The sequence below is a fragment of the Phaethon lepturus genome, unplaced genomic scaffold (genome assembly GCF_000687285.1).
Source record: "Phaethon lepturus isolate BGI_N335 unplaced genomic scaffold, ASM68728v1 scaffold10644, whole genome shotgun sequence".
Classification (NCBI taxonomy): domain Eukaryota; kingdom Metazoa; phylum Chordata; class Aves; order Phaethontiformes; family Phaethontidae; genus Phaethon; species Phaethon lepturus.
This window is the reverse complement of record NW_010533982.1, coordinates 42,630-66,968: the sequence shown is the minus strand read 5'-3', so window position 1 is coordinate 66,968 and position 24,339 is coordinate 42,630. Positions and strand designations below refer to the sequence as shown.

Genomic DNA, 24,339 nt, shown 5'->3' with positions numbered 1-24,339 from the left:
GTGGGCCAGAGCTGACTCAAAGGATAGGCTATAGTGGGTTTTGGCTGGGGAGGAGGGAAGACCCAAGTCATAGCAGTCTGGACTTCACTTGTCTTGTTCTGCAATGGAGTTGTGCCATTGCGAGGGTTAACTGTGTGATACCATGCAGTTGTTGCTTGGTTGGTTTGTTTTTGTTTTTTTGTGTGTGTGGGTTATCTGTTTGCTTGTTTTTGAAAAGGCCTGTTCCTCACTGAAGGGCAAAAAAGTTACTCTGTAGTTTTATCTTTGAACAATTTAAATCAAAGTAGCTTAGAGTTTTGGAAAATCGCAAAGACAAGTCAGCATTTTTTTAAACAATGAAATGTTTTGTAGTACGTATGCGATACTACTAGATGTGATAGCAATGGAAGGTCCTACTTGGGGTTGGAAAGCTATTGTGCTGGACTCTGTACTGACATAGGTACTAATCCTGCAAAGGTACATGTTTTCTTTTTCATTCAGTGATACAGCATCCAGTGGTTAAGCTGACAGTCTGAATTGGGGGTTTGAAGAACATACATTATCGTCATTTTGTGTTTGTATGAGCTCCGACTTCTTTTTAAGTATTACCTTTTTTTTCCAAAGCACCAAAGTAATTGAGGCTAATAAAAAAAGTTACTGTGGAGACCTTGGTATTGTGCTACCAAAAAAAAAGTTCTGAGGTTAAACCTACTTAATATTAAAATCAGGAAATTTGGAAAATGCATAAAATACATTCAGGTCTGCTATGCTAGATAAAAGTTTTGTGGAGGGTGGAAAGCCTTTTCAGTGAACTTAGAAGTTGCCTTCATGATATGCACAAGTTAGGGGGTGGAAGATGGAAGGAAAGACCTCTGCTGTTGTCTCTGCTGCCGATTAGATTGTCTGTCTTGCATTATGTTTGTATTTTTGAACCTTTGTTTCACGGACCTCTTAAAAAAACTTGCGGCAAGCCTAAACTCTGAAACAAATGTTACATTTACATAAAAGTTTACACTGTGTTCAAAGTTGGGAAAAATATACATGGCTGTTGCAGTAAAATACAGAAGGTTGACTGTGGTTGGCATCTATTGATGGATTAGCTTTCTAAACAGATATTGCAAGTAAAAGTTCTTCAACGTCATGGTTTAACTTGTGTGCAAATCAGAAGATGCTACTTGCAAGATCTCTGAATCCGACCCTGAGGAATTATCAGATGAAGCAGGTGCTGACACCTTCTATGGGACTTCTCCTCCTAGTACACCCCGCCAGATGAAGCGTATGTCAACAAAGCATCAGAAAAATAATGTTGGGAGACCTGCTAGCCGCTCCACTTTGAAAGGTAGGTGTTGGTGTTTTGTTTTTTTTCCTAAAATGGCCATAAAGTCATAACAGTAGCCCTTCATTACCCAACGGGTGAGATATACAGAAAATGGAGCCAGATACTGAGGTGCAATGAAAGTACGGGAGGCAGCTGTCATAAATGGCAACAAGGCAAAACCCTTTTGGGTATTAGAAGGAAAATTTTACCATGAGAGTGGTCAAGCACTGAACAGTTTGCCAGAGAGGTTGCTGGGCTGTTGAATCTCCATCCTTGGAGATTTCCAAAACGCAACTAGATAAGATCAGGAGCAGGCTAAACTAGTTATGAAATAAACCCTGCTTTAAGCAGGAGGTTGGAAAAAATGACCTTAGAAGTATTTTCTAATCAAATTCTATTTTCTGCGATTCTATGGTCTCTAGTAATGGTATAGTTGCTTCTCTGCCCCTATTTCATGTTCTGAAGCACTTCACAGTCTGTTTTATAGAAAAACAGAATTTTCAATTATTGTTCTGTGCTCTGTAGTGACACTGAAGCAATTAAATTGTAGTTACCACTGTTTACTTCTGTTGACGTTTTAGTCATAAAGCCATAACTGGGAAAAAAACCAAGACACTTATGTTTTCTCCTAATGTTACTAAGTAACAATATCTAATACTAAATAAAACTATTTTAGGCTAAAGTATGAATTTTCAGCTTTTCTTTCTTTAATTTTGAGCAGATACAGAATATGGTAGTTGCTTGTTGAAAAGACAATTTTAAAAATGATGCAGTAGCTACATCTTTTCAAGCTGCTGTTCTAAGAAAAAAAAGAAAAAATGTGCAGTTATAGGGGTTTTGCTGAGCTTGAGGTAGGTTCAAAAACAAGTCATTTTTTAAGATTGTATGTTCAGTATTTTTGTACAGAATATACCTAGGTTTGGTGTTGTGTTGTTTTAGTTAATTTTTTTTGGTGTTTTTTTTTTTTTTAAAACTATCCATGTCAGACATAGTTATTTGCCAGAGTTGTTATGGTAGCTTGACTATTGCCAGTTAATACTTTGGACGAAATTTTTAAAATTGTTTCACATGAAACAAGAAATGTTATCACAGAGTGCGTTCACTTGCAAGGATTACATTTTCAAGGTAAAGTGTAGGGGAGAAGAAGGTAAATGGTTTAGCGTGAATAAGGGAATATGGTCTATTCTTCAGTTGCATAGAGTTGTGGAGTGCAAGTTCATAATAAAAGAAGGGCCCATGCAAGCATCTTCCAAAGCTTTTGGTTCTCTTCCATTTCATACAGCTGCTGAATAATGTCACTATGAAGAGAGCGTTCACCAAAGGACCTGTTCCTTAAACTAAATTGAAGAGAAATCTCTTTACACTTGCCATTCAGCTATGTAGGCATTGGAATTATTAAGCTTCTTTTACTGGCTTTTAATTGTGCCTTTTGGTTAAGTTAAACTCTTCTAATACAACATTAACATTATTTAGTTCTGTATATGGTAGTTATGTAGTAGCTTTCCTTGCCTTCTGTGATTTTTTTTTTTTAATTATTTCTTCCTGTGCTTTAAAAAAAAGTCAGTTTCTAAACAGAGAAATTGTGATACTAAAGAACTGTAATGCATAGCTATATAACACTTCATAGCAACCCTTTGGTGCTGAGCACATATTGAGGATCAATACCTTTATGAGAAATAGGGAGCTTTTGTTTATCCCTCGTAACAGATTTTGAGTTTTTGGAGCAAGGTCTCTCTCTTTCTACTTGTGAGGGGAGTTGTCCTTGCTTCTGAAAGAGTAATATCCTGTTCTTGGTTCCTGTGAGTATATCTTAGAATATATTTGGGGTTTGGTTTTTGTTTTTTTATGTTTTTGTGTTTTTTTCTTTTTTTTTTTTTTTTTTTCCTTAATGAATTAGATAGTGTTGTATTGTGTAAAATCTCTTTTCTGGAAAGTTCATTTTTCATTTTGTTTAACTTTGCCTATATGTACAGTTTCAGAAGTTTTTTTCTGTATTGTGGGGGAAAAAACCTCCACACACCAAACCCAACCCAGTCAAACTGGACTACTTGATTAACCTTGAATGTGTATGTATATGCTGTTACTGAGATTGAATTGGTTTTACTTTGGTAAGAGAATTCATGCAGGGGTTAGTTTGATGTTATTTCAAATGTACTTTTTAAAGCTGATTAGTTACTTTTTAGACCTTCACACATAACACAGATTTAATGTATCTTTCCTTTATTTAGACAATTGAAAGAATTTTGGGCATTGGGAGCTTGCTTACTTGTATCTCCAAAGTTTGTTTAATTTTTGCCACACCTTGCTTATAACTTGCATTTAGTATAAAAAAATAAACTGACACAGTAATCTGTTTAAACTGCTTTCTGAATCATTTCTCCTGTAGCCCAAGACCAATGGGATTCACGTTTTCGAAGCTAAATGCATTTCAGAATTGGTCCTAAGACATATGTGTGTCTCCTGCCTGTTTTTTTCTGACTCAGAGGGTGTGGAATGTCAGTCCAGCAGTTCTTGCTTACTTATTGAAGTGTTAGCTGCTGGGACTATGTAAAAAGCAGTGACGCTGTCTACTTCTTGGTATGAAACTTCTGCAACTTCATACTTGAAGGGGAACCTCTCTCCGGCCCACTTTCTTACCCCATCAAGTTTGTCAAGTTCATTTTGTCTTTTTTTTAATGAGCTGTTTAAGATCTCAGACTCTACCATGTGCCCCCCCCAGCTGATCGTTGCTTAGTCATGAAACCTACCTGCCCATGTAGCACTAAAGGTAATTGTAACTCAAAATTTGTTAGTACAGCTGAACTTGTTTTACAAATTAACTTAAGCCTATATTACAAAACTGCAATAAAATTAGTAGTAGGAACTCATGCAGTCATAACACTGATATTCCTTTATTGCAGAATTGGCACGTATATTTGAATCATTGGCACCTGTTTATTTGATAAAATGAGAGGATTTTGAAACAATATGTAGATTATTATGGCTGGACTTTGTTAAGAATGATGTGTATTCAAGTATTAGGTCATTTTGGGTGTCTAGTAATGAATCATGTTTTTATCTTACCTTTCTTTCAATGTGTTTTGGTGGGGTGGAGAATCTGAAGATTAATATTGAAGGAGAATAACATGTTAAAAAACACAAGTTGGAGGGGTTTAGAGGACCTCCTGGTAGTTAGAGTGTAAGTTCTGAAAGTGATCTTTAAATGTGTCAAGGTTTTCATTTATTTTGCAAGGTCATCAAAATCTTTAACATCAAAGTGCTGTTAAAAGTTGATCCATTTCTAATCTACCTCAGAGTCTGGAGTGGGAGAGACTCTGTGTGTGTTTCATCTGTGCCAACCTCCTTCATCTTCCTTCTTTCCTGCCAAGGCAGAATGTGTCTTCCCTCTGCTTGCCTGTCCTGGATTTTTTGGGCTGTTGCTTCCTCGTGACAGTGCCAGCTGTGGTGTGGAATTCAAGCTGATACGCTCAGCAGGACTTTTAGTCATGTTCTGTCTGGTGCTGGTTAACCTCAAGAGTTAGTAACCAGTGAGGGTGAGGTACCGCTGTCTGACAGTAGTGTTTGAGTAGATAAACGTAAAATCAATGATAGTAAATTCCATAGCAGGTTTCTTAGAATCACTGATAGGTTTCTACTTCCAGGAGGAAAACTGTATTTGAATTAGGTTTTCATGTCGTCTGCCATTGTCGTACTTCGTAGCCATTCAGAGAAAGATGTGTGAATACCTGAAATAAAAGTAGCATAAGAACCATTAGTGAAGTCCATATTTGCAAGAAACAGTTTCTGTGATGACTTTGTGATTCTTCTTTCTTCCTTGTATCCTTCAGAATATAATTTCTTTTTATTCCAGGGTGAAGTGCCATTGTACGCATTGTGACCTGCCCCAATCCTACACAACTGTGGCAAGGGTTAAATTATATTTTTTAGATACGGGAATTGGAAAGGGGCAATGTGGCAGGTCACACCCTTATACTTGTTTATTGCTCATTAACAGCTGAATACAGGGTTTGTAATGGAAACAAGCAAAGGAGGGTGCTCTGACCCACATACCTCTCCACTTCCATTTCAAGCATCTCTGCAACCTTAATACAGTGCCTCTGTGTGCACACATTTGGTAATCTTTGAGCTACATTACCACACCACTTCTTTTCCAGAGAACTGCTGTCTTACATGAGTAGACATTGTTTGGAATTTTGTGATGAAGGAAACAGATTTCTGTATGACTGTACCTTCTTTTGTTGCAGATGCTGGAAGATACGTAGTAAATGAAACAAGAATGAAGTACCATCTGATAATTAAGTCAGTGAAGCGCGTCATATGATAACAGCATTCTGTCACAAAAATTTGTGTCATGCTTGGCAAATAGCACAAATTAAAATCTGCTGTTTCTCATTTTCCTAGAAGCAAGCTAGAGATTCTGGGATGTCATTTGCAAATTGTTGAAAATTCAAGGTTCAGTTCAAGTCAGGGAGCGTTGAACACGAAGTGCTCAATGCTCTGAAATGTTGAGCAATAGCTCTTCCCGTTTTTGGCACCCAAAAGTATGCAGGCTTGATTGATCTTTGTCTATCCTGATTTTCCATATATTGAAAGGGAATAATACTATTCTTCCACTGAGCAGGCCTGTTTTGCAAATAAGCTTATTAGTATTTTTGGTATTAGTGGATCTTACAGTGAGGAGCACAGTTGCAAAGGCTCTAAGGAAGTGGCTACTTCTAGAGTGGGGAATGAGCCATGTGCAGCAGATAATCATTGAAGTGACATTGAACAGTGAAAAGAAGATAAAGTATTCAGCCATCATTCTGAAAGTCTTTTCTGTTCTTGAATAAGCAGGGGCCCTATGACTCTGTAGCTTGTTGTGTTCCAACTGCTGATCTCTGGACTGCAGCTGGTCTACATAGAGGTGCTTCTCTCCAGCCTGCCACCAGTTCCTCAAGGAAGAGAGAGAACCACTGTTTTAATACCAAGTAGTTCCTCCTGTCCTGATCTGCAAAGCCTAGATCGAAACGCTTTTGTTAGTGCTGCCAAAGAGTGATAAGGTCTGCTGCTTCTGAGGAAAGAACAAGAAGATAAGAAGAGATTGCACAATTAGGCTGTTACATAGTAAGGGAGAAGGCAAGTGTTTGTGTGTTGGGAGAGTGAAGAAGTAGGCTCCTGATGTTAAGGCAGTGTATTAACTGCCTACATAGGGGATCCTAGAACTAAGATCAAGTCCTCCAAGAGCCAGGATTGGATCATTCAAACTAAATTTCAGAATCCATACATACTTCAGTTTTTATGAAATTGCACATGCAATGGAGTCTCTTTAATGCTGTTCGACTTGGAAACTTTAATGATACTCTGTTGCATTTTGAGGGTTTTTTTGGGAGGCTGTCTGATAAATGTATGGAAAATGAACTTGGAAACAGTTCTTTTCTTTTGATCATAATCAGTTCTTAGGTATATCTCAGGATAATGAGAGTTCTCTGAAGTCCTTTACGCAAAAGAGGTAAAGCAAGAGGAAAAAAATTTCCATTGGTGCTACTGTTAATGTAGATATACTAATGGCAATTTCCAAAGATTATGTTTTACTTTCTACCCATTTCTATTTTGTTTTGTTGGTATGAAACAATGTTTTGTGGTCAGACTAAGAAATATGATTAGGAGCTGGATTGAACAATGGTCACATTCTTTTTTTTTCTTTTTTTGCAGAAAAAATGAGTGTGCCAACTCAGTCTGTGCATAAAGACAATGGGAAAACCATTGACAATGTGGAGGAGCACAGCTATAAGCAAGGAAAAAAGATCCGAGACACCCTAAGGACAACAGAACGAGATCACAAGAAAAATGTGCAGTGCTCATTTATGTTAGACTCAGTTGGTGGGTCTCTGCCAAAAAAAACAATTCCAGATGTTGATCTCAATAAGCCTTACCTCAGCCTTGGCTGTAGCAATGCTAAGCTTCCAGTCTCTGTGCCCATGCCAATACCCAGAACTGCGCGCCAGACTTCTAGGACTGATTGCCCGGCAGACCGCTTAAAATTCTTTGAAACCCTGCGGCTTTTGTTAAAACTTACCTCAGTCTCAAAGAAAAAGGACAGGGAGCAAAGAGGACAAGAAAACACCTCTTCTGTCTGGCTGAACCGATCCAATGAACTGATCTGGCTGGAGCTGCAAGCTTGGCATGCTGGCCGGAGCATTAATGACCAAGACCTCTATCTCTATGCAGCCCGTCAAGCTATCCCTGATATCATCAATGAAATCCTCACCTTCAAAGTGAACTATGGAAGCTTCTCCTGTGTAAAAAATGGAGCCAGTCTCAATGGTACTTCAGGAGAAGGAGTTTGCAAAGCAACACATGGAACTAGTGCTTTGGGTTACTCAAGTTACTATGATCACCTCCATCGCCAGCGGGTCTCATTTGAGCAAGTAAAGCGGATAATGGAGCTGCTAGAGTATATAGAAGCACTTTATCCATCTCTGCAGGCTCTTCAAAAGGACTATGAAAAGTATGCTGCAAAGGACTTCCAAGACAGAGTGCAGGCACTCTGTCTATGGTTAAATATTACAAAAGACTTAAATCAAAAACTAAGGATTATGGGGACTGTATTGGGCATCAAAAATCTTTCTGACATTGGCTGGCCAGTGTTTGAAATTCCTTCTCCTCGACCATCTAAGGACAATGATCCACAGGATGAAGAAGTTGATAGGGAAACAGAAGTAAAGGAATCCTCAGGAACATGCACAGAGGAGAGCGATGGTGAAGAACAAATCTCTGAGGAGAATGTTGAGGAACTTAGACAAGCCATCAAGAACAATTTTACTACTAAGCCAAATTTTGACTTTCAGGACCATTTTTCAAGGAGGCTTGATAGGCTTGAATCTGAGGATGACTCCACTTCTTGGGTTATTCCAGAATGCAGTGCTGAGGCAAGCTGCAGTCAACACTGTTTGACCTCTATTTACAGGCCGTTTGTAGATAAAGCACTGAAGCAAATGGGGTTGAGGAAGCTAATTTTAAGACTGCACAAGCTAATGCATGGTTCATTGCAAAGGGCCCGTATGGCGTTGGTAAGGAGTGATCACCAGCTGGAGGTAGGTTGCTACTAGTGTAAATGGATAACAGGAGTACCTCCCCTGCTGTATGTTTCTAACTGAAACTAGGGGAACTGGGATCTTATTAAAGTTTTGTTTCCTTTGATAGTTTTTGAAAGATAGTCTATGTTATGATTAAGAGCCCAGTTCTGCTTCCATTGAAATGAATCAGTTGTTTGACCTGAATTAGAATTTGTGTGAAGCACAATCTAGTTCTCTGTTCTTCTTTGTAATTGAAATGACATTTTATGGTAACATCTTTGCTCATTACGTTTTCTAATGTCTAAAGCTGTAAGTCAGAAAAATTACAATGGAAAATTAGGCACAAAAGTTGAATCATGAGAAAAATGAGCGATGAAAGTGGTCATTTTCCTTTTTTTGGCTTCAAGAATGGTATCTCTCTGCAAGACATCTTTATGAAGACGTCACTATTATTTTGGGTTTGTCCTCATCTAAATGAATGAACTCTCTTAACCTTGAAATCTATGAAAGCAAGTCATGTTAGCATGTTGGGTTCTTCAGCTGGGTCTTAGTTTAAATTTTTTTTTTCTTTGGGTCATTTTATATTCTTAATTAAGAGTGATTGTGAGGTAATAAAAACAAAATAAGCAGTAAATGAAGGACGGTAGTTGAAGTTTCATATGGTAAGTTGTGGTCACTAATTCTTTCAAGGCAGAATATTGTTTCTTAATATAAACTGTTACCTAACTTCTAGGTATTTTTATATTAGGAAGAACTAATAGTAAGGATTACTTGCCCTCATCGGTAAAGTGGCACTGTGTGTCGGGGCTAACCATGGATTCTGGATGAAGGAATTTCTTAGCCAACATGTCTGTTCTAATACGGATACCACATGTGGTCTTTGACATGTTGCTGATCTCTTAGTGTTGATTGTCACATTTGCAAAATGAATAAGACTTCTTTATCTCCCTTGGAGGTTATTTTTTAGGATGAATAAATTCATGAAGTTACTTGATTTTGAAAAAGTTTTTATTCATGCTGTTGCTAACATAGATATTACTGTTAAAAATTAAGCTGTTAGTTGAATTTTTATTTATTCTCTAATTGCTTTCAACTTGTATTCTAGGAAGTTTTGCCTTAAGAAAATCTTTGTGTATTTCTAGAGTCATGTGTCTAAGCAAAACTTGCAGGTATCTGTTACAGTAACCAAAGTACCCCCAAACCATGTACATAGGAACTTACATAGGAAGTTCAGCTTAATATATAGGTAGAGATACTTTTAAAAAAAACAAAGGAAATAAAACATAATTTGGGGGTATTGAAAACTACTTTGAATGTATTTTTGAAATTGCTAAATACCTAATGCTAAATACCTTGATTTCCTAAGGGTTCTTAAAACATGTTAATGAAACACTAGTAGCCAGAATCTTTGATCTAGAATTAAACTTTTTGGTAATGTAGCGTTGGATGACTTGTGTAAGATGAAAGATTAATCTTTTCTCCCTCCTTTTCTACCCTTTTGACTTCTTTGAATGTTCTTTTCCAGTAATTATTACATTTTTCTTTGGAATATTGTCTTAAGAAATTACTTCATGACTAAAGTTGAGTGTTATAAACTTGTAATGTTCTTTTTTGCCCCAAAATTAAAAGAATGCTGTTAAAAAAAGAAAATATTCTTTGTCAGAATTGTGGTGCCTACTGCAGCAAAAGATGACATCAGACTAAAATAGAAGAGGTGGTTTTGAAATGGTTGTCTTTGCATCTGACTACTTTGAATGTAGTGTCTTGGATTTTTTTTTAGTGCAGTTCAGTTTGATGTTTGTATGCAGCCAGAGCTGTTAGTGTTTTGTTAATCTTTGTTACTTCTGCTATTTTTGTATCTTGACTCTGTGTTTATGTGTGTGCATACACTTTAAAATCTCTGGATATACTTTCTATTGTTACTTAAGCACTATCTTTCCTCTACAGTGTGCTTTCTGGATTCTTCCACTGTATCCATTTTAATGCTCATTTCATCTTAAATATATGTAAATGTTTATACAGATAGCTGTCTGTATTATTTTTTAAAGTAAAAGTTTAATTCATCATAGGCTCTGATACTTTAACAAGGCTCTAGTCACTAGAGAGTCTGTTTTGTGTAGAGGTTGTCTGATTTGATTCTTAAAGAAAATGGCTGTGTTGTTTATTCAAACTGCCTGCGCATTGACTATGGATTTTATGTATAATCTCAATAAATGGCTTGGACTTTGTTTTCTTGGGGTTTTTTTAATAAGTATTTAGTAGTTACTCGAAACACTTCAAATTGGGCCTTCTGAAGATTAAGATTAGTCAAATTGAGCAATAGACGTTTAAGTGTCTAATAGTAAGCCCTAATGTCATGTGCTGTTATCCTTAATGTTAGAAAATGAAATAACACATTTACTCAATTTTTGTTGTTACTTTTGCTCATAGACTGGTTCTTTTGCTCATAGACTGGTTCTTTTGCTCATAGACTGGTTCTTTAATATTTTTATAAGAACTAAATTTTCCAACACTATACTTGCATCACAACGAAGATTGTATTTCTTAAATATTTTGTTGTACTGTAGGAGTGTAGTATTTTTGTGATCTGTTATTAATGAAAACTTCTTGTATAAAAACCTTTAGCTCTGCTGCTATTCTGGTGCTATACGTTTCTTTTAAAGAGCGTTAGTAAAAAGAAGACATTAATATACCATCTAAGAAGATAAGTTCGTATACTGTAGATCAGCTAGTGATTAAACTTCTACTAAGCTAGGTATAAAGGAAATCCCCCCTCATGCATGTTTGCTATCTCTGCATAATGAGCTAGTGGTTTTATAAACCACTTAAGAATCTGCAGTGCATAGCATGTTAGTCATGAACATGCTATTCCATCCCCCATGACACTTGAGAAACATCGCAATATTAAAAAACAAAAAAGCACTAAAAAACTCTGACTGTCTCAGTAGCTGTAATTTTATGTAGTTCTTCTGAGACAGTAGAGCTTGAATAGTGCTGTAGGCACAAATGTAAAAAATGCATATGTAGGTGTAAAGGAATAAACAAATTTTTTAATTTTCTGCTAGATAATAAGGTTAGCAGTGGCTTTTTTTTTAACTTTCTAGGCGGCATTTTATCATTTGATCTAATTTCTGGTAATGTTTTCCTCTCCTTTGAAGTGATGTTATTTAAATTTGGCACTGAAGAAAAATCTAGAAAATGCTAGTTATTTCTAATATATGAATGAGGGATATTCAGGTGTTATAGCAGCTGTGAAATGAGAATTAGAATAAAGCAATCTGAAACAAATCTTATCCTTAGATGATGTACAGTGTGGTGTTAATTTTTAAGAGCTGCACACATATTGCAATCCAAATTTTCTTCCTAAATTAAACCCCGGAGTTCCTCTATGTGCAGCTTTGCTTAGGATATTATCACAAGATATATATTAGATATTGAGGGTGTGTATTTCAGGTAGTTTCAATTAGTTTCTCTAATTTGACATGTCATTTCATTTAAATGAAAAATAAGCTTATTAATTGAAAAAAGAACTTGATCTCTATATTCCTTTTTTAATTTGTTTCAATTTCTTAACATCTACCATGTTATTTTTCAGTAGTTTTGTTCAATTTAGCTAGTGACACTTTCTTCAATATTGCATTACTTTACAATGTGGGTTTATATAATATATGCACTATGTATTTGAAAAGGAACGAGGTTACTCACCTGACATAGCCAAGTGCAGGCTTGTTTCTCTAGTTATAGTCATTAGTGTAAGACCTTTTGATTGATTGATTTTAATACATTTTGAAATTCTCAAGTATTGTATCTTATAATGACCTGAATATATGGTCTTAAATATTATGTTAGACTTAACTTGTATGTTCATCATAACCTCCAACAGCAGTTTCTTCTTGTGTAGTGAGGTGATCTCCAGCTTTAATGGATACTTTAATAATTTTAAAACAGAAACATGAAGTAAGAGATTGTTTTGTTCACTCCCAAAGGTTCGTAATTGTTTTCCTCAGCCTGGTGATCCTCAGTAAAAAAAAAACTTTAAAAGTTGGCTTTAAAAAAAAAATAATTGAAACTTTAGTGGTTGCTTTGCCAGTTAATAGAGTCTTACCTTTTAAAACTAGTCTTTTGTGCATGCTACTTTAAACAAATGCTAAATCCTAAAGAATTTAAGGATCCTTTTCGTGATATCTATTTCTTGTTACAGTTTTCAGAATTTCCAGATCCCATGTTGTGTTCAGATTATGTGCAGTTATTAAATTCCCCACCTTGTTGTGAGCAAAAATGCAGCACTGTATCATGGGAGGAGCTGAAATCCATGGATTTGCCATCTTTTGAACCTGCATTCTTGGTTCTTTGCCGAGTCCTGCTCAACGTTATCCATGAATGTCTCAAGCTAAGGTTGGAACAAAGACCTGCTGGGGAACCATCTCTTTTGAGTATTAAACAGGTTTGCTTCAACTGTTGGTTTTTGGGTTTTTTTTTCTTTTTTTTAAATATTTCCTATTTCAAATGACTTCGTCATTTTATTATGATAAGGTTATCAGTCTAAAGAGGATTAGTTTAAGAAATTACAATGTATAATTATGTAAGAATTTTTATAAATACTCTGTATTCCATATGGAGATCTGTGTTTTGCATAGTAAACTGGTCATGTAGACCTCTCCTGATTTAGACTTCCAGGAATTAAAACTGGTGATGAAAGAGTTATCAGCCAGCTAAGGTAGACAGTATTTGTTCCATTTGCATTATAAGCTATGTAACCTTGTCCAGTACATTTTCATCCATTTAGGCAGCATAACCAATTTTAAGGGTCTGTATATTTCCTTTTTCTTTCTTCTGATCCTTTTTTCTTTGGAAATGTAAGAACGCTGCCAACACAGAGGTGGACCCATAGTGGAAGTTGATTAAGAAGAAAAAAAAAATAAAAAAACCTTTCTCAGCATATTGTTTTATATAAATATCTGATATTTTTTGTGGATAGTGACCCAAGATTGTCAGTCCTGTCACTGGTTGAGAATGTTGTGTGAGGATTTCTTTTCTGGTGGTCATCTGATACGATGAAGGCTGTTAAGATCAATGCCCTTTTTCAAAGTCTAGTCCAGGACATACTAAAATTGTCTGAAGTCATCTACCTGCTCCCTGGCAGGCACAACCAAGTCAGGGTTTTATCAGTAGGTCTTTAAGGATATATAGTTAAATAAGCTCTTGGGCTGATTATGATTTCACATTCCATTTACCTGCTGCTCCAAAATCAATTGCTAAGTTACTTTATGATCCCAAATAAATTTCGGTCCTCCCTCCTTTTTGCCCCCCGCCCCTTACTCCCCACCCCTTTTCCTTTCCTTGGTATACTAGGATTTTGGATGCCCTTATATATGCAAAAGCACAGTATCTACAATTTCAAATCTTAAGAGACATAGTTATAGTAAAATACAGGATAACGTACTGTATTGTAAAGCACTATATATCCTTCTTTTCCCCAGAGACAGGTTGTTTTTTTGCCCTTAGATTTTGTATTCTCCTTGTGGACTTTGAGTTAAGTAAAAATAACACTTTCTTCGTGGAAAAAAACAATGTGTTTGTTACAGACTGTTTTGATGGTGTATACTGTCTTGCTAGTTACATTGAAAAAATGAATTCGACTCAGCAAATACTTGCTGTCCCATGCAGTATTTCTGAACAGGCAAAGCAGCTGTGGAGGCTATTTCACAAATAGATCTATTTGTTTCCGAAAGAACTATAATTCCTAAAATCTTGTGCAGGCAGGCTCAAAACAGAGTCTAGAGGTCTGTTTTGTTCTGCAAGTTCGCAGAATATTGCAGAATTAGAGAAGTCTGGGTTGGAGATGTTCTGGTCCAACCTTCTGTGGTGGAAGCTGGGCCCTATATTAGGTTATCCAGGCCTTGTTAGGCCAGATCATGATTACTTTCAGTGAGAGAGAGATTCCACTGCTGCTCCAGCCAGTCTGTTCCAGCATTTATTTTTTCTCCCAGTAAAGCATTTTTTTTTCTTGTATCCAGATGAAATTTCTCTGAAGCAACTGGTGCCTGTCAAGAGTTGTCAGGTTGCTGTGCATCCGTGTGAAAGAAGTGCCTCCATTTTCTCTGTAACTACCCTCTAGGCACTGGAAAACTGTCATTAGATTCCCCTTGCATATTCTCTTCTCTGGGTTGAACAAACCCTATCCCTTGAATTGTTCTTCGTATGTGTGTAGCACAGCACGGTTTGGTTTGTATAGTGATTGACCTAGTGGGTGTCATTTGGGGCACTGAGACCTTTAAGGGTCTCCTACTTTTTGGTACCATTTGAAATGTGTAGCAGTACTGTTTGAATGTATCAGGCATGCTAGTCCTGATACTTGACTTTTCCAAGGTGAGGTTAAATTTTTGGATTACTAGCAAGTGATTTTTTTTTTTTTTTTTAAATCTGGTTTGCAAGAAAAAGTGTACACACAAAAAGAAAACCAGCACAGATTATATGCTTCCTAGTGTTCTTTTTCTCATCATCCTTTCTCATTAGCTTCCCCTTTTTGAGCCGCCTTGTGTATGTCTGTCTTTAGCAATAGCTTTTGTGATCCTGTGTATTGAAGAGAGCTGCTCTTTTTCAATGGCAATTTGCCACTGTGTGGTGGCAGGGTAGTTCCTGAACAGTTCAAGATGGTTCTCAAGTTCTGCATTTGTGCTGAGAAGCAGGGGGGTAGGGGGGTGGTGCGCACATGCACACAGGTTATTTTTGTTAGGTGGTTAAATTAGACACAGTTTGTCTGTTATAACCTGTGTTAAGTGTCTTATACAGCCATGATCTTCTCCAGAATAACTATCAGATCTCTCTGGATCTGTCATACCAGTTTGTACCTTCAAAAAGGTAGCAGATGATACTGTCATTTCATAAAAGCTTCTTCCTTACAAAAATCAGTGGAGAAATTGGGTCAATACTGCCGGACCATTTTTAGCTCCAGATCATAGGCTACTGTAATAGAGAAATGCAATTTACAAATAAGTAATTTCTTCTTCATCAACACCCATTTAATTCTATAGCTAGAAGCACTATTGCATATTGTATGTGGATGCAGGTGCTGATTTCTTAATTACCAATTCTGTTAGCCACACACCTGTTAACCAGGTGGTTGAACACATGTTTTACTGATTAAAGAAGCCAGCTAAAGCGTGTGTGTTTGGGTGGGGAAAACAGTATCTGATGATCAGCCCGTGATCTTAACAGCATGTGGTACCTCCTGGAATTTTTGGGTCAACAGTCCTTATGTCAACCACCAACATTCTGTGCGGACTGCTTATGTCATGTGGCATGCATTAACTCTAAGGCAGTTGACCTAGTTGAAAAGTGAAAAGTCACACCTACCTGGTTTCTGATAAGTGACTGACACCGCTTGGAGCAGGGCCACAGTGTACTGACTAGCTACTGTGTTCTGCTTAATCAGGTTGCGTGTATCAGGTAGGTCACTTCAGAGTAAGTGTGATGTAAAATTTGGAAATTACTGGAACAGAAAAATTTGAATGTTTGATGACAGGTTGTTATTTTATAGGCCAAGTAAATGGGGGAGGCGTAACGACACAGAAAAAACGCACCACCAAACCCCAGAAAATATAAACTTAACATAAACTTTCTTGCTCTAAACTGCAGTACCCTGGAGGCTGTGAGACGTGCCTACTTGCTTTGCAGCAAAGAATTTCTAGTACAAACTCCCTAAACAAAAAGCAACCCATCAAACAAACCAATAATAGTGGTAATATTGTCAGTTTAAGCTGCATGTTCGTTAGTGTGCTCATTGGAGACCATGTTTTTTGTTTGCCTGTTGTCTTGTGAGTTTCAGTTCCAAAAGTTGACACTTAAAAAAACCTGTGTAGTGCTAAATTTGAATCCTGTATTCTATTATTCAATAGTGCGACGCATCACTGTATGGCTGTATGGCAGTATTATTTTAACAAAAAAAATCTCTATTTTTAATGAATTTTTGAGAGTATTTTATTTTGGAATAGACAAATAGAGAAATAAATGTTACTTTTTGTGAGTTTTAGAAGTGAACTTTGCTTGTATCTGTAAGATAAGCCATACTATATAGTAAAGTTTTATGGATAAGTGATATTGCCAAGTCCCATCTGTCTCTGTGATGGGTGACCAGAAAATTGGATGACCAATTTTAAATTCTTTGAACAAGTTATGTTTTCCTTTGTGGATCCAAGGGCAAAAACTTCTAATAAGTTAACACAAAGTATTGTGAATGTGACTGAGTAGAGAATGAAGAATGCACATTAATTTTTAAATACATGACATGTTAGAGATAAAAATGTGTAATTATTGGATTTCCACCTTATAAAAAGTACTTTCTTTTTTTTCTTCCTCTTTAACCTAGCTATTGGTAATTTTTAAGCTACAGAGTTCAGAGTATTACCCTTGTTTCCCCTGCATGCCAGGGAGCACAGTGTTACGTATTCTGGCCTGTGAAAGATTCCAAAGACTCTTGTCATATTAATAACATTATTGTATGTTTTTTGCTTTCATGCGCTTACAATTTCTCATGCGTTGAGTCTACTATACTGATAGATTATTTTGTCAGGGTAGCCATTATAAAAGATTTTAAAAAGCAGATTAACCAACCAAAAAAATTCCATTCCCTCTGACCCTCCAAATGAACCCCTCTCTTCCTCTCATACTCTTGATTTAATGAAGTTGTGGCTCGGAAAAGGTCAGGGGTTGTCAGACCTGGAGACTGATAATAATTTCAGAAGAATATACACTTAGCACTGGAAGGACTTCTGAAAGGCGTTTGTTAGCATAGGTGTGAAACCGTTCTTGCTGTTTGTATACTCCTGTGTCTGTGTTTGTGCACGTTTCTTCAAATAAATAAAAGCTGTAAGCTTCCAGGGAGGCGTGACAGCTGTTTGGCCAAAAGTGACCACTTCTGTGTTTGAAAAGATAACTTTCCTCATGTTAGCCTCGTGGAAGCCACGAAAGAAACACTAGCTGTTTTCAGGCTTGGTATGGCTTTTAGGGTTGTGGACACCTGCCCAACAGATGGACAATGAATTTCCTGTAGTAAAACATTTCTCATAGGTCTCTAAACATGCAGTGTGTTTGACAGATGCTATTCCTGACTGACTTCAGTTTAAACTGGTGATTTGATGGTTGTGAGCCCTCTTGCCTACTTCTAAATTTTTAACTATCCAGTAAGTTGCTAGCTGTGGCCCTGTGCAGGGAATAAAGTCTGAAACATCTGTCTCCATCTCTGTTTACGGTTATGTGGCAAATGGCATGATGGCAATTAAATAATCCTGTAAAACTAGTCACATCTTTCATGCAGACATGTAGAGTGACTGTATTCATTTTGAAAAACTGTAGGAATTATGTAGTGGTCAAGTAACAGACAAACTGGATTGACAAATTGAGCTTTCACTTCCCAGGGAGAATGTGAGAGTAATGCCTTGACTGATGGCAGTTTTTCTCTTGCAGCTAGTGAGAGAGTGTAAAGAGGTTCTGAAGGGTGGCCTGTTAATGAAGCAATATTACCAGTTTATGTTACGGGAGGTGTTAGATGACTTACAAAAGATTGATTGCAACATTGATTCTTTTGAAGAGGACCTGCATAAAATGTTAATGGTAAGCCTCGTAAAGGAGACAATTTGTGGATTTCTAGTATGTGTATTAATCTGAATACTGGTAATAGAAATCTATTGTCCCTATTGGGTATAGGTCTTGCTAATTTTTTTGTTGTTGTGCTACTTAAACGTAGTTTTATTGTTTAATGGACTTGCAAAGGTGACACGGTAGCCATTGCCATTTTAGCAATGCTGATTTTTGTTTATTGGACTGTGGTACAGTATACTTGTAAATTGCCTGTATTTACAATAAAGTGGTTCATAAATAGAAAGTAAATTCCATACATTTAAACTAAACTTTTCATAACCTTTTAGTATTGAATAAAAAAAAATACAATTGTTTGATTAACATCATGTCTTAATATCTTAGTATTGCATTCATCCATTAATGATACCTTATTTTTAATGTGTATTCATTATTGCAGTAAATTAAACACAAATAAGTATTTTCAAGACAAACACTTTGCTTCTGAAAGATATTAAATAAAATACTCTGTCATAAATTTAGTTTAAATTACTGTTCCCTTGGATGTGGCTGATTTTTATTCTTTTGTGAGTTGCTTGAACTTTGTCCTTACTATTCTGGGGGAAAAAAACCCAAGATACACCTCAGTACTTCACCACTAGTGTTTTGCCAGCAGAGCCGTTGGTACCATCTGTTGTTGAGTACGCAAGGATTTTCCTGTTACATGCTTTTCATTGCCTGCATTGGTGAAAATGTAGTGCTTGACCTAAAGTTTCTTATGCTGCATGCTTGCCTTCATCTCCGTCTGAAATTTCTAGAAACTTCTGTCAGAAGTGACCTGGCTATATGAAGGAAAAATGGTTCATCTTGTCAATTTTGAAATAACTTACCTGTTGGTTTTTTTTAGGTAGCTGTAATGTTGTTGTGCTTTGAGGCAAGAGCTTGAACTTTGGTGTAAGGATTTTGCTTTTTAAAGGTCTTGAAAAGGATGGTAACAAGACTCTGTAAATAAGAATAAGTATATCAGACTTCAAAGAATCACAGTTTGTGCGTAGTCAGAGTTGCAGGTTACAGGAGCAGGGGAGAAAGATTGTATGAATGGTCAAGGCTGTCAGAAGACTGGGACAGCTGGGCAAAGATTGCTGAAGAGATGATCTGGACTGAAAGTAGGGATAGGGAAAACTTGTAGGAAATCAGAGGTTAAAACACGTTTAATGAGGGCTGGGGGCTAGAACTTACTTGTCTTTTCCTGTGGACTCCTTGTATAGGCAGGCAAGGTAGCTAAGAAGAGTACCAGAAGAGGAACTAGGCTGAGAGTGAAAGGCGAATAAATAAAGTCAAGAATGGAGCTATAGCCTGAGACTATGAGAACACAACAGAGTAGAATTTTAAGGTTTTCTGTATCTGCTCCACTCTCATGAGACTGCACCTTGAGTACTGTGTTCAGCTCAGGGGCCCCCAGCATAAGAAAGACCATGGACCTGCTCGAGCATGGGGCCATGAAGATGATCAGAGGGCTGGAGCACCTCACCTATGAGGGCAGGCTGGGATAGTTGTGGTTGTTTAGCCTGAGGAAGAGAAGTCTCTGACAAGACCTTGTAGCAGTCTTCCAGTGCTTTAAAGGGGGCCTACAAGAAAGATGGGGAGGGACTCTTATCAGGGAGTGCAGTGATAGGACGAGGGGTCACAGTTTTAAAGTGAAGGAGGGTAGATTTCAGATTAGGTATTAGGAAGACGTTCTTTGCTGTGAGGATGGTGAGGCACTGGAACAGATTGCCCAGAGAAGTTGTGGATGCCCCATCCCTGACAGTGTTCAAGGCCTGGTTGGATGGGGCTTTGAGCAACGTGATCTAGTGAAGGTGTCCCTGCCCATGGCAGGGGGGTTGGAACTAGACAACCTTTAAGATCTCTTCCAATCCAAACCATTCTATGATTCTATGATCTTGGCATTATTACAGTGTGGTACAAAAATACCTGAAACCAATAGGAAGGGTCTTTACCATTTCTAAGGTTGATGCTATGGATTATTGAACTAAAACATGGTAAAATTTCAGCTAATTTTTTTGCATTCAGTATGATCCTGAAGGGCAGATGTTTGAAGAAGAATTGTACTTACCTGGATTTTTATGTTGGTTTAAAACAATAATTAAATAAAGGTGAGAGTTAAGACGATATCAAAGAACACAAGATATAATGTAGAAGCTGAGAATCCTGTTCACTGCACTTATGCATATCCAGGATGATATGTTTAGATAAAACCTTTTGGAGTAATCTGGTTAATGAAAGATCTAGAAACTGCTTTTCAGTAGTTCAGCTTTAAAAACTCTGGCCTCTCTCGGGATTTACTGATACCATGGTGAATAGCAGCACAGTATGCAAGGTGGTGATACTGTTCAACTTTCAGAAAAGTATCGTGAAGACACAGTATTTAATATTTCAGTAGCAATTACTACTTCCTGAGCCACAAATTGCACCTTTTGTGTGGAAAAGTGTAGCTCATTTTCAGTCCTAGCAAAAGAAAAATGTTGCAGAAATACTTTCTACAAGTTGTATAATATTGAGATTGTTGATTTGAGAAGTTACAGTCCTTAGTTAGATGTTGTGTAACAATTTCTCTTTAAATTACCTCTTTCCATGTACAGGTTTACTTTGATTATATGCGAAGCTGGATCCAAATGCTACAGCAGTTACCTCAAGCGTCTCACAGTTTAAAAAATCTGTTGGAGGAAGAATGGAATTTCACCAAAGAAATAACTCCTTATATCAGAGGAGGTGAAGCCCAAGCTGGAAAACTGTTCTGGTAGGTTTTATTTAATTACTCTGCTTATGGTGTCAACTTGTACTAGATAATGTATTCAAGTCAGCATTTGTTCATGGTTCTCAGATTGGGCTGCTTTAGGCCTCAGTAAGCAGTTGATAGGCTTTGTGAATTTATCAATTATTACAACGGCTGTAGCTGTAAGATGCAGTAAGTGCAGGTTGCTGTTACTCTAGCTGTAACAGGAATGACTGCTTTATTCCTGCTAGCCCTGTGCATGTAGAGTATCTGAGGGCCCCCAAGATGCTGCTTGTTTCTGCAGGCAGACTTGGTGATGCAATGCTCTTGCGTTGGACAAGAGTAGGAAGAAGTTTAAGGTGCCATGCTACCTGAGTAATACTCTGAAGTTCTACTATTTCTGTTGCTACAGTGATATTACAGGAATGCTGCTGAAATCTACAGGAATGTTTTTAGATTCTGGACTACAAGACAGTTGTGATGATTTTTGGGCCAGTGCCGATGACAGTACTGCATCAGATGAAATCAGGTATTAAGTTCTTCAGCTTAATAATAGTAAACACGCTTATGTTTCTATACCCCTGACAGGCACATACTGCATTTTATTTCTTAGAATGAAAACTTTGTAAATGCAAGACTCCATAGACTTTATTGCTGATATTTCTAGATGAAGTTCTTTAAATTCAGGTTTTATATCCTTATCAAAAATACGCCTGTGCAAGTTCAGTTTATTTCAGTCAGCTGCTTGTAAATATTTGTCTTTTTTATGATCTTTCTATTGACATATATGTAAATAATTCATATTTTCTAATAGCTATAAAAACACGATATGATTTCTTAAAACACTGGCACTTCATTGTTACCAATGTTTCATTCAGGAGGTCTGTTATAGAGACCAGCCGAGCACTCAAAGAACTGTTTCATGAAGCTAGAGAAAGGGCCTCCAAAGCTCTTGGTTTTGCTAAAATGCTGAGGAAGGTAAGTTAACAGTAGAGTCTCATCTTATTTATATGCTTTAAAGAAATTTAGTCTGAAAGTATATTCTTTTGTTTTGTCACAACTTGTAGGACCTTGAAATAGCAGCAGAATTTGCATTGTCAGCCCCTGTGCGAGATCTTCTGAATGCTCTGAAAACAAAAGAGTATGTGAAGGTAAATTCAGTTTAGAGGCCTGGAAGCAGAGTGGAGAAGCTAAGCAAAACATCAAAGGATATTTATTGACATACTTTCAGTTTTTTAATGTGGCATCGATATCTCGGCATTTAAAATGTGATGTATTTAATACTGAATTGTGTCAGTCACATTTTTTTCTGTACCTGTGTTTGTATGAGTGAGAATGCTAGCCTGTGTTTTGGGAAGTCAGTGTCTAATTCCTTGTCTTCACAAAGATTCTCTTTGTGGCTTAGGAAAAGTCATTTTGCTTCAATAGTACTTACTCATTTGTGAGAGGGGAGTGTTACGAAAAATAAATGCTTTCAAGTTTGAGGTAAACAGGTACATCAGTAAATGGACATGTTCAAATAGATAATCTCAGACTATGGACCTATGTTTTGTGCGCTTTTTATAAAGCGACAATGTTATAGTGGAGGTCTGCTCTAGAGAGCTTCCTTTAGAGTACTAAGGAAGTGAGAAATGCAGGGACTGCATTCTGTTCCAGCATAACTGTATCTAGAAAACCGTTGCACAGAAAAAATAGGTTAAACTCTCGGTGCCCAATATTTACTGCGCTATAAATTCCCATATTTATGGTTTTGCACTTTATTCCTTAAAAATTCCTAGGTCAACAAGTCTTCATTGTAGTTTGAAATTAAGTAAATCAATTGCTTCAACAGATTAAATTTATTTGGATCTGCGGTTCTTTTTTGCCTTTCCATACATTTAGTATATATATTTCCCAATTGGGAATTAATCTACTAACTTTTGCATTATAAAATTCTTGTTAGATTTCTATCAGTGATTGCTAAAAATGGAAATTGGTTCAAGGGGGAACAGACAAGTTCATAGGATAGAAGTTCATAAAAGGTTGTTAAATACATGGATGAAACATCTGGCTCAGCAGGACCCTGGTCTGTGAATTGTTTAAGAGTGGGAGAGTAGTCAAGGAAATTGGTATATGTTTACTTACGTGGTAAGTTGACCTTGGCTAGACACCAGGTGCCCACCAAAACTGCTCTATCACTTCCCTTCTCAGCTGGACAGGGGAGAGAAAATACAAAGAGAAGCTTGTGGGTTGAAATATGGACAGGGAGAGATCACTCACCAATTACTGACATGGGCAAAACAGACTCGACTCGGGGAAAAAGTAATTTAATTTATTACCAATAAATGAGAGTAGGATAATGAGAATTAAAACCGAATTCTAAAACACCTTCCCCCCACCCCTCCCTTCTTCCCGGGCTCAACTTCACACGCGATTTTTCTCTACCTCCTCCCCATCCCCCGAGCGGCGCATGGGGACGGGGAATGGGGGTTGTGGTCAGTTCATCACACGCTGTCTCTGCCGCTCCTTCCTCCTCAGGGGGAGGACTCCTCACACTCTGCCCTTGCTCCAGCGTGAGGTCCCTCCCACGGGAGGCAGTTCTCCATAAGCTTCTCCAAAGTGAGTTCTTCCCACGGGCTGCAGTTCTTCACGAACTGCTCCAGCCTGGGTCCCCCCACAGGTGCCGTCCTTCAGGAACAGACGGCTCCAGCCTGGGTCCCCCATGGGGACACAAGTCCTGCCACTCAGGTCCTGCCAGGAGCCTGCTTCAGCATGGGCTTCCCACAGGGTCACAGCCTCCTTTGGGCATCCCCCTGCTCCTGTGTGGGGTCCTCCCTGGGCTACAGGTGGAGATCTGCTCCAGCGTGGAGCTCCATGGCTGCAGGGGCACTGCCGGCCTCACCATGGTCTTCAGCACAGGCTGCAGGGGCATCTCTGCTCTGGTGCCTGGAGCCCTTCCTGCCCCTCCTTCTGCACTGGCCTTGGTGTCTGCAGAGTTATTTTCACATATTCTCACTCCTCTTTCTGGCTGCAAATGCTGCCTGCCAAAACATATTCTTAAATATATTATCCCAGAGGTGCTACCACCATCACTGATGGGCTTGGCCTTGGCCAGTGGCAGGTCCGTCTTGGAGTGGCTTGCACTGACTCTATTGGACACAGGAGAAGCTTCTAGCAGCTTCTCACAGAAGTCACCCCTGCAGCCCCCACAGCTACCAAAACCTTGCCACACAAACCCGGTAGAACTTGTTAAAAATATTTTTCCACAAATATCCGCTCTTGGCTGCTTTAAGACACAATATTAAATTTGGTAGACCTTTTTAGTTAAAGGTAGTTTCATTGTTCTTACACACATCTTTTGAAGAAAAAAAATGAATCTTGAGTTTGAAAAAAAAAAATCTATGTAAGAACATGGGTTAAATAATCTAGATTATTTGGATCTCAAGATTTGTTCCTTGTTTATGTATTACCTCTCTCCGTTTTTTCACTACTCAAAATGACACACATTTTGGTGATTAACGCTTCATATGTTGGCCCTCTAACATGATGTAGGGAGTTTTCAGATACTCATCAGTTTTGCGAAACTATTTTACATTTCAGTAACAACCATCTAGTTTTTACATTGACCTATAGATTGTAATGGTTTTAAACTATAA

The 24,339-nt window shown here is 37.7% G+C and overlaps 1 protein-coding gene across 1 annotated transcript in view; it reads left to right on the top strand.

Moving 5' to 3' along the window:
- Window positions 1–1,134: 1,134 nt before the first annotated feature.
- The window catches only part of MAP3K4 (mitogen-activated protein kinase kinase kinase 4), a gene marked incomplete at its 5' end in the record, with an annotated part of 57,997 nt that continues 34,792 nt past the window's right edge, over window positions 1,135–24,339 (top strand). Inside the window, 8 exons of the mRNA XM_010285373.1 lie at window positions 1,135–1,318; window positions 6,989–8,370; window positions 12,554–12,796; window positions 17,818–17,964; window positions 20,571–20,728; window positions 21,117–21,233; window positions 21,583–21,682; window positions 21,772–21,855. Coding sequence (XP_010283675.1) covers window positions 1,135–1,318; window positions 6,989–8,370; window positions 12,554–12,796; window positions 17,818–17,964; window positions 20,571–20,728; window positions 21,117–21,233; window positions 21,583–21,682; window positions 21,772–21,855 — 2,415 coding nt within the window. The remainder of the gene's footprint in view (window positions 1,319–6,988; window positions 8,371–12,553; window positions 12,797–17,817; window positions 17,965–20,570; window positions 20,729–21,116; window positions 21,234–21,582; window positions 21,683–21,771; window positions 21,856–24,339) is intronic.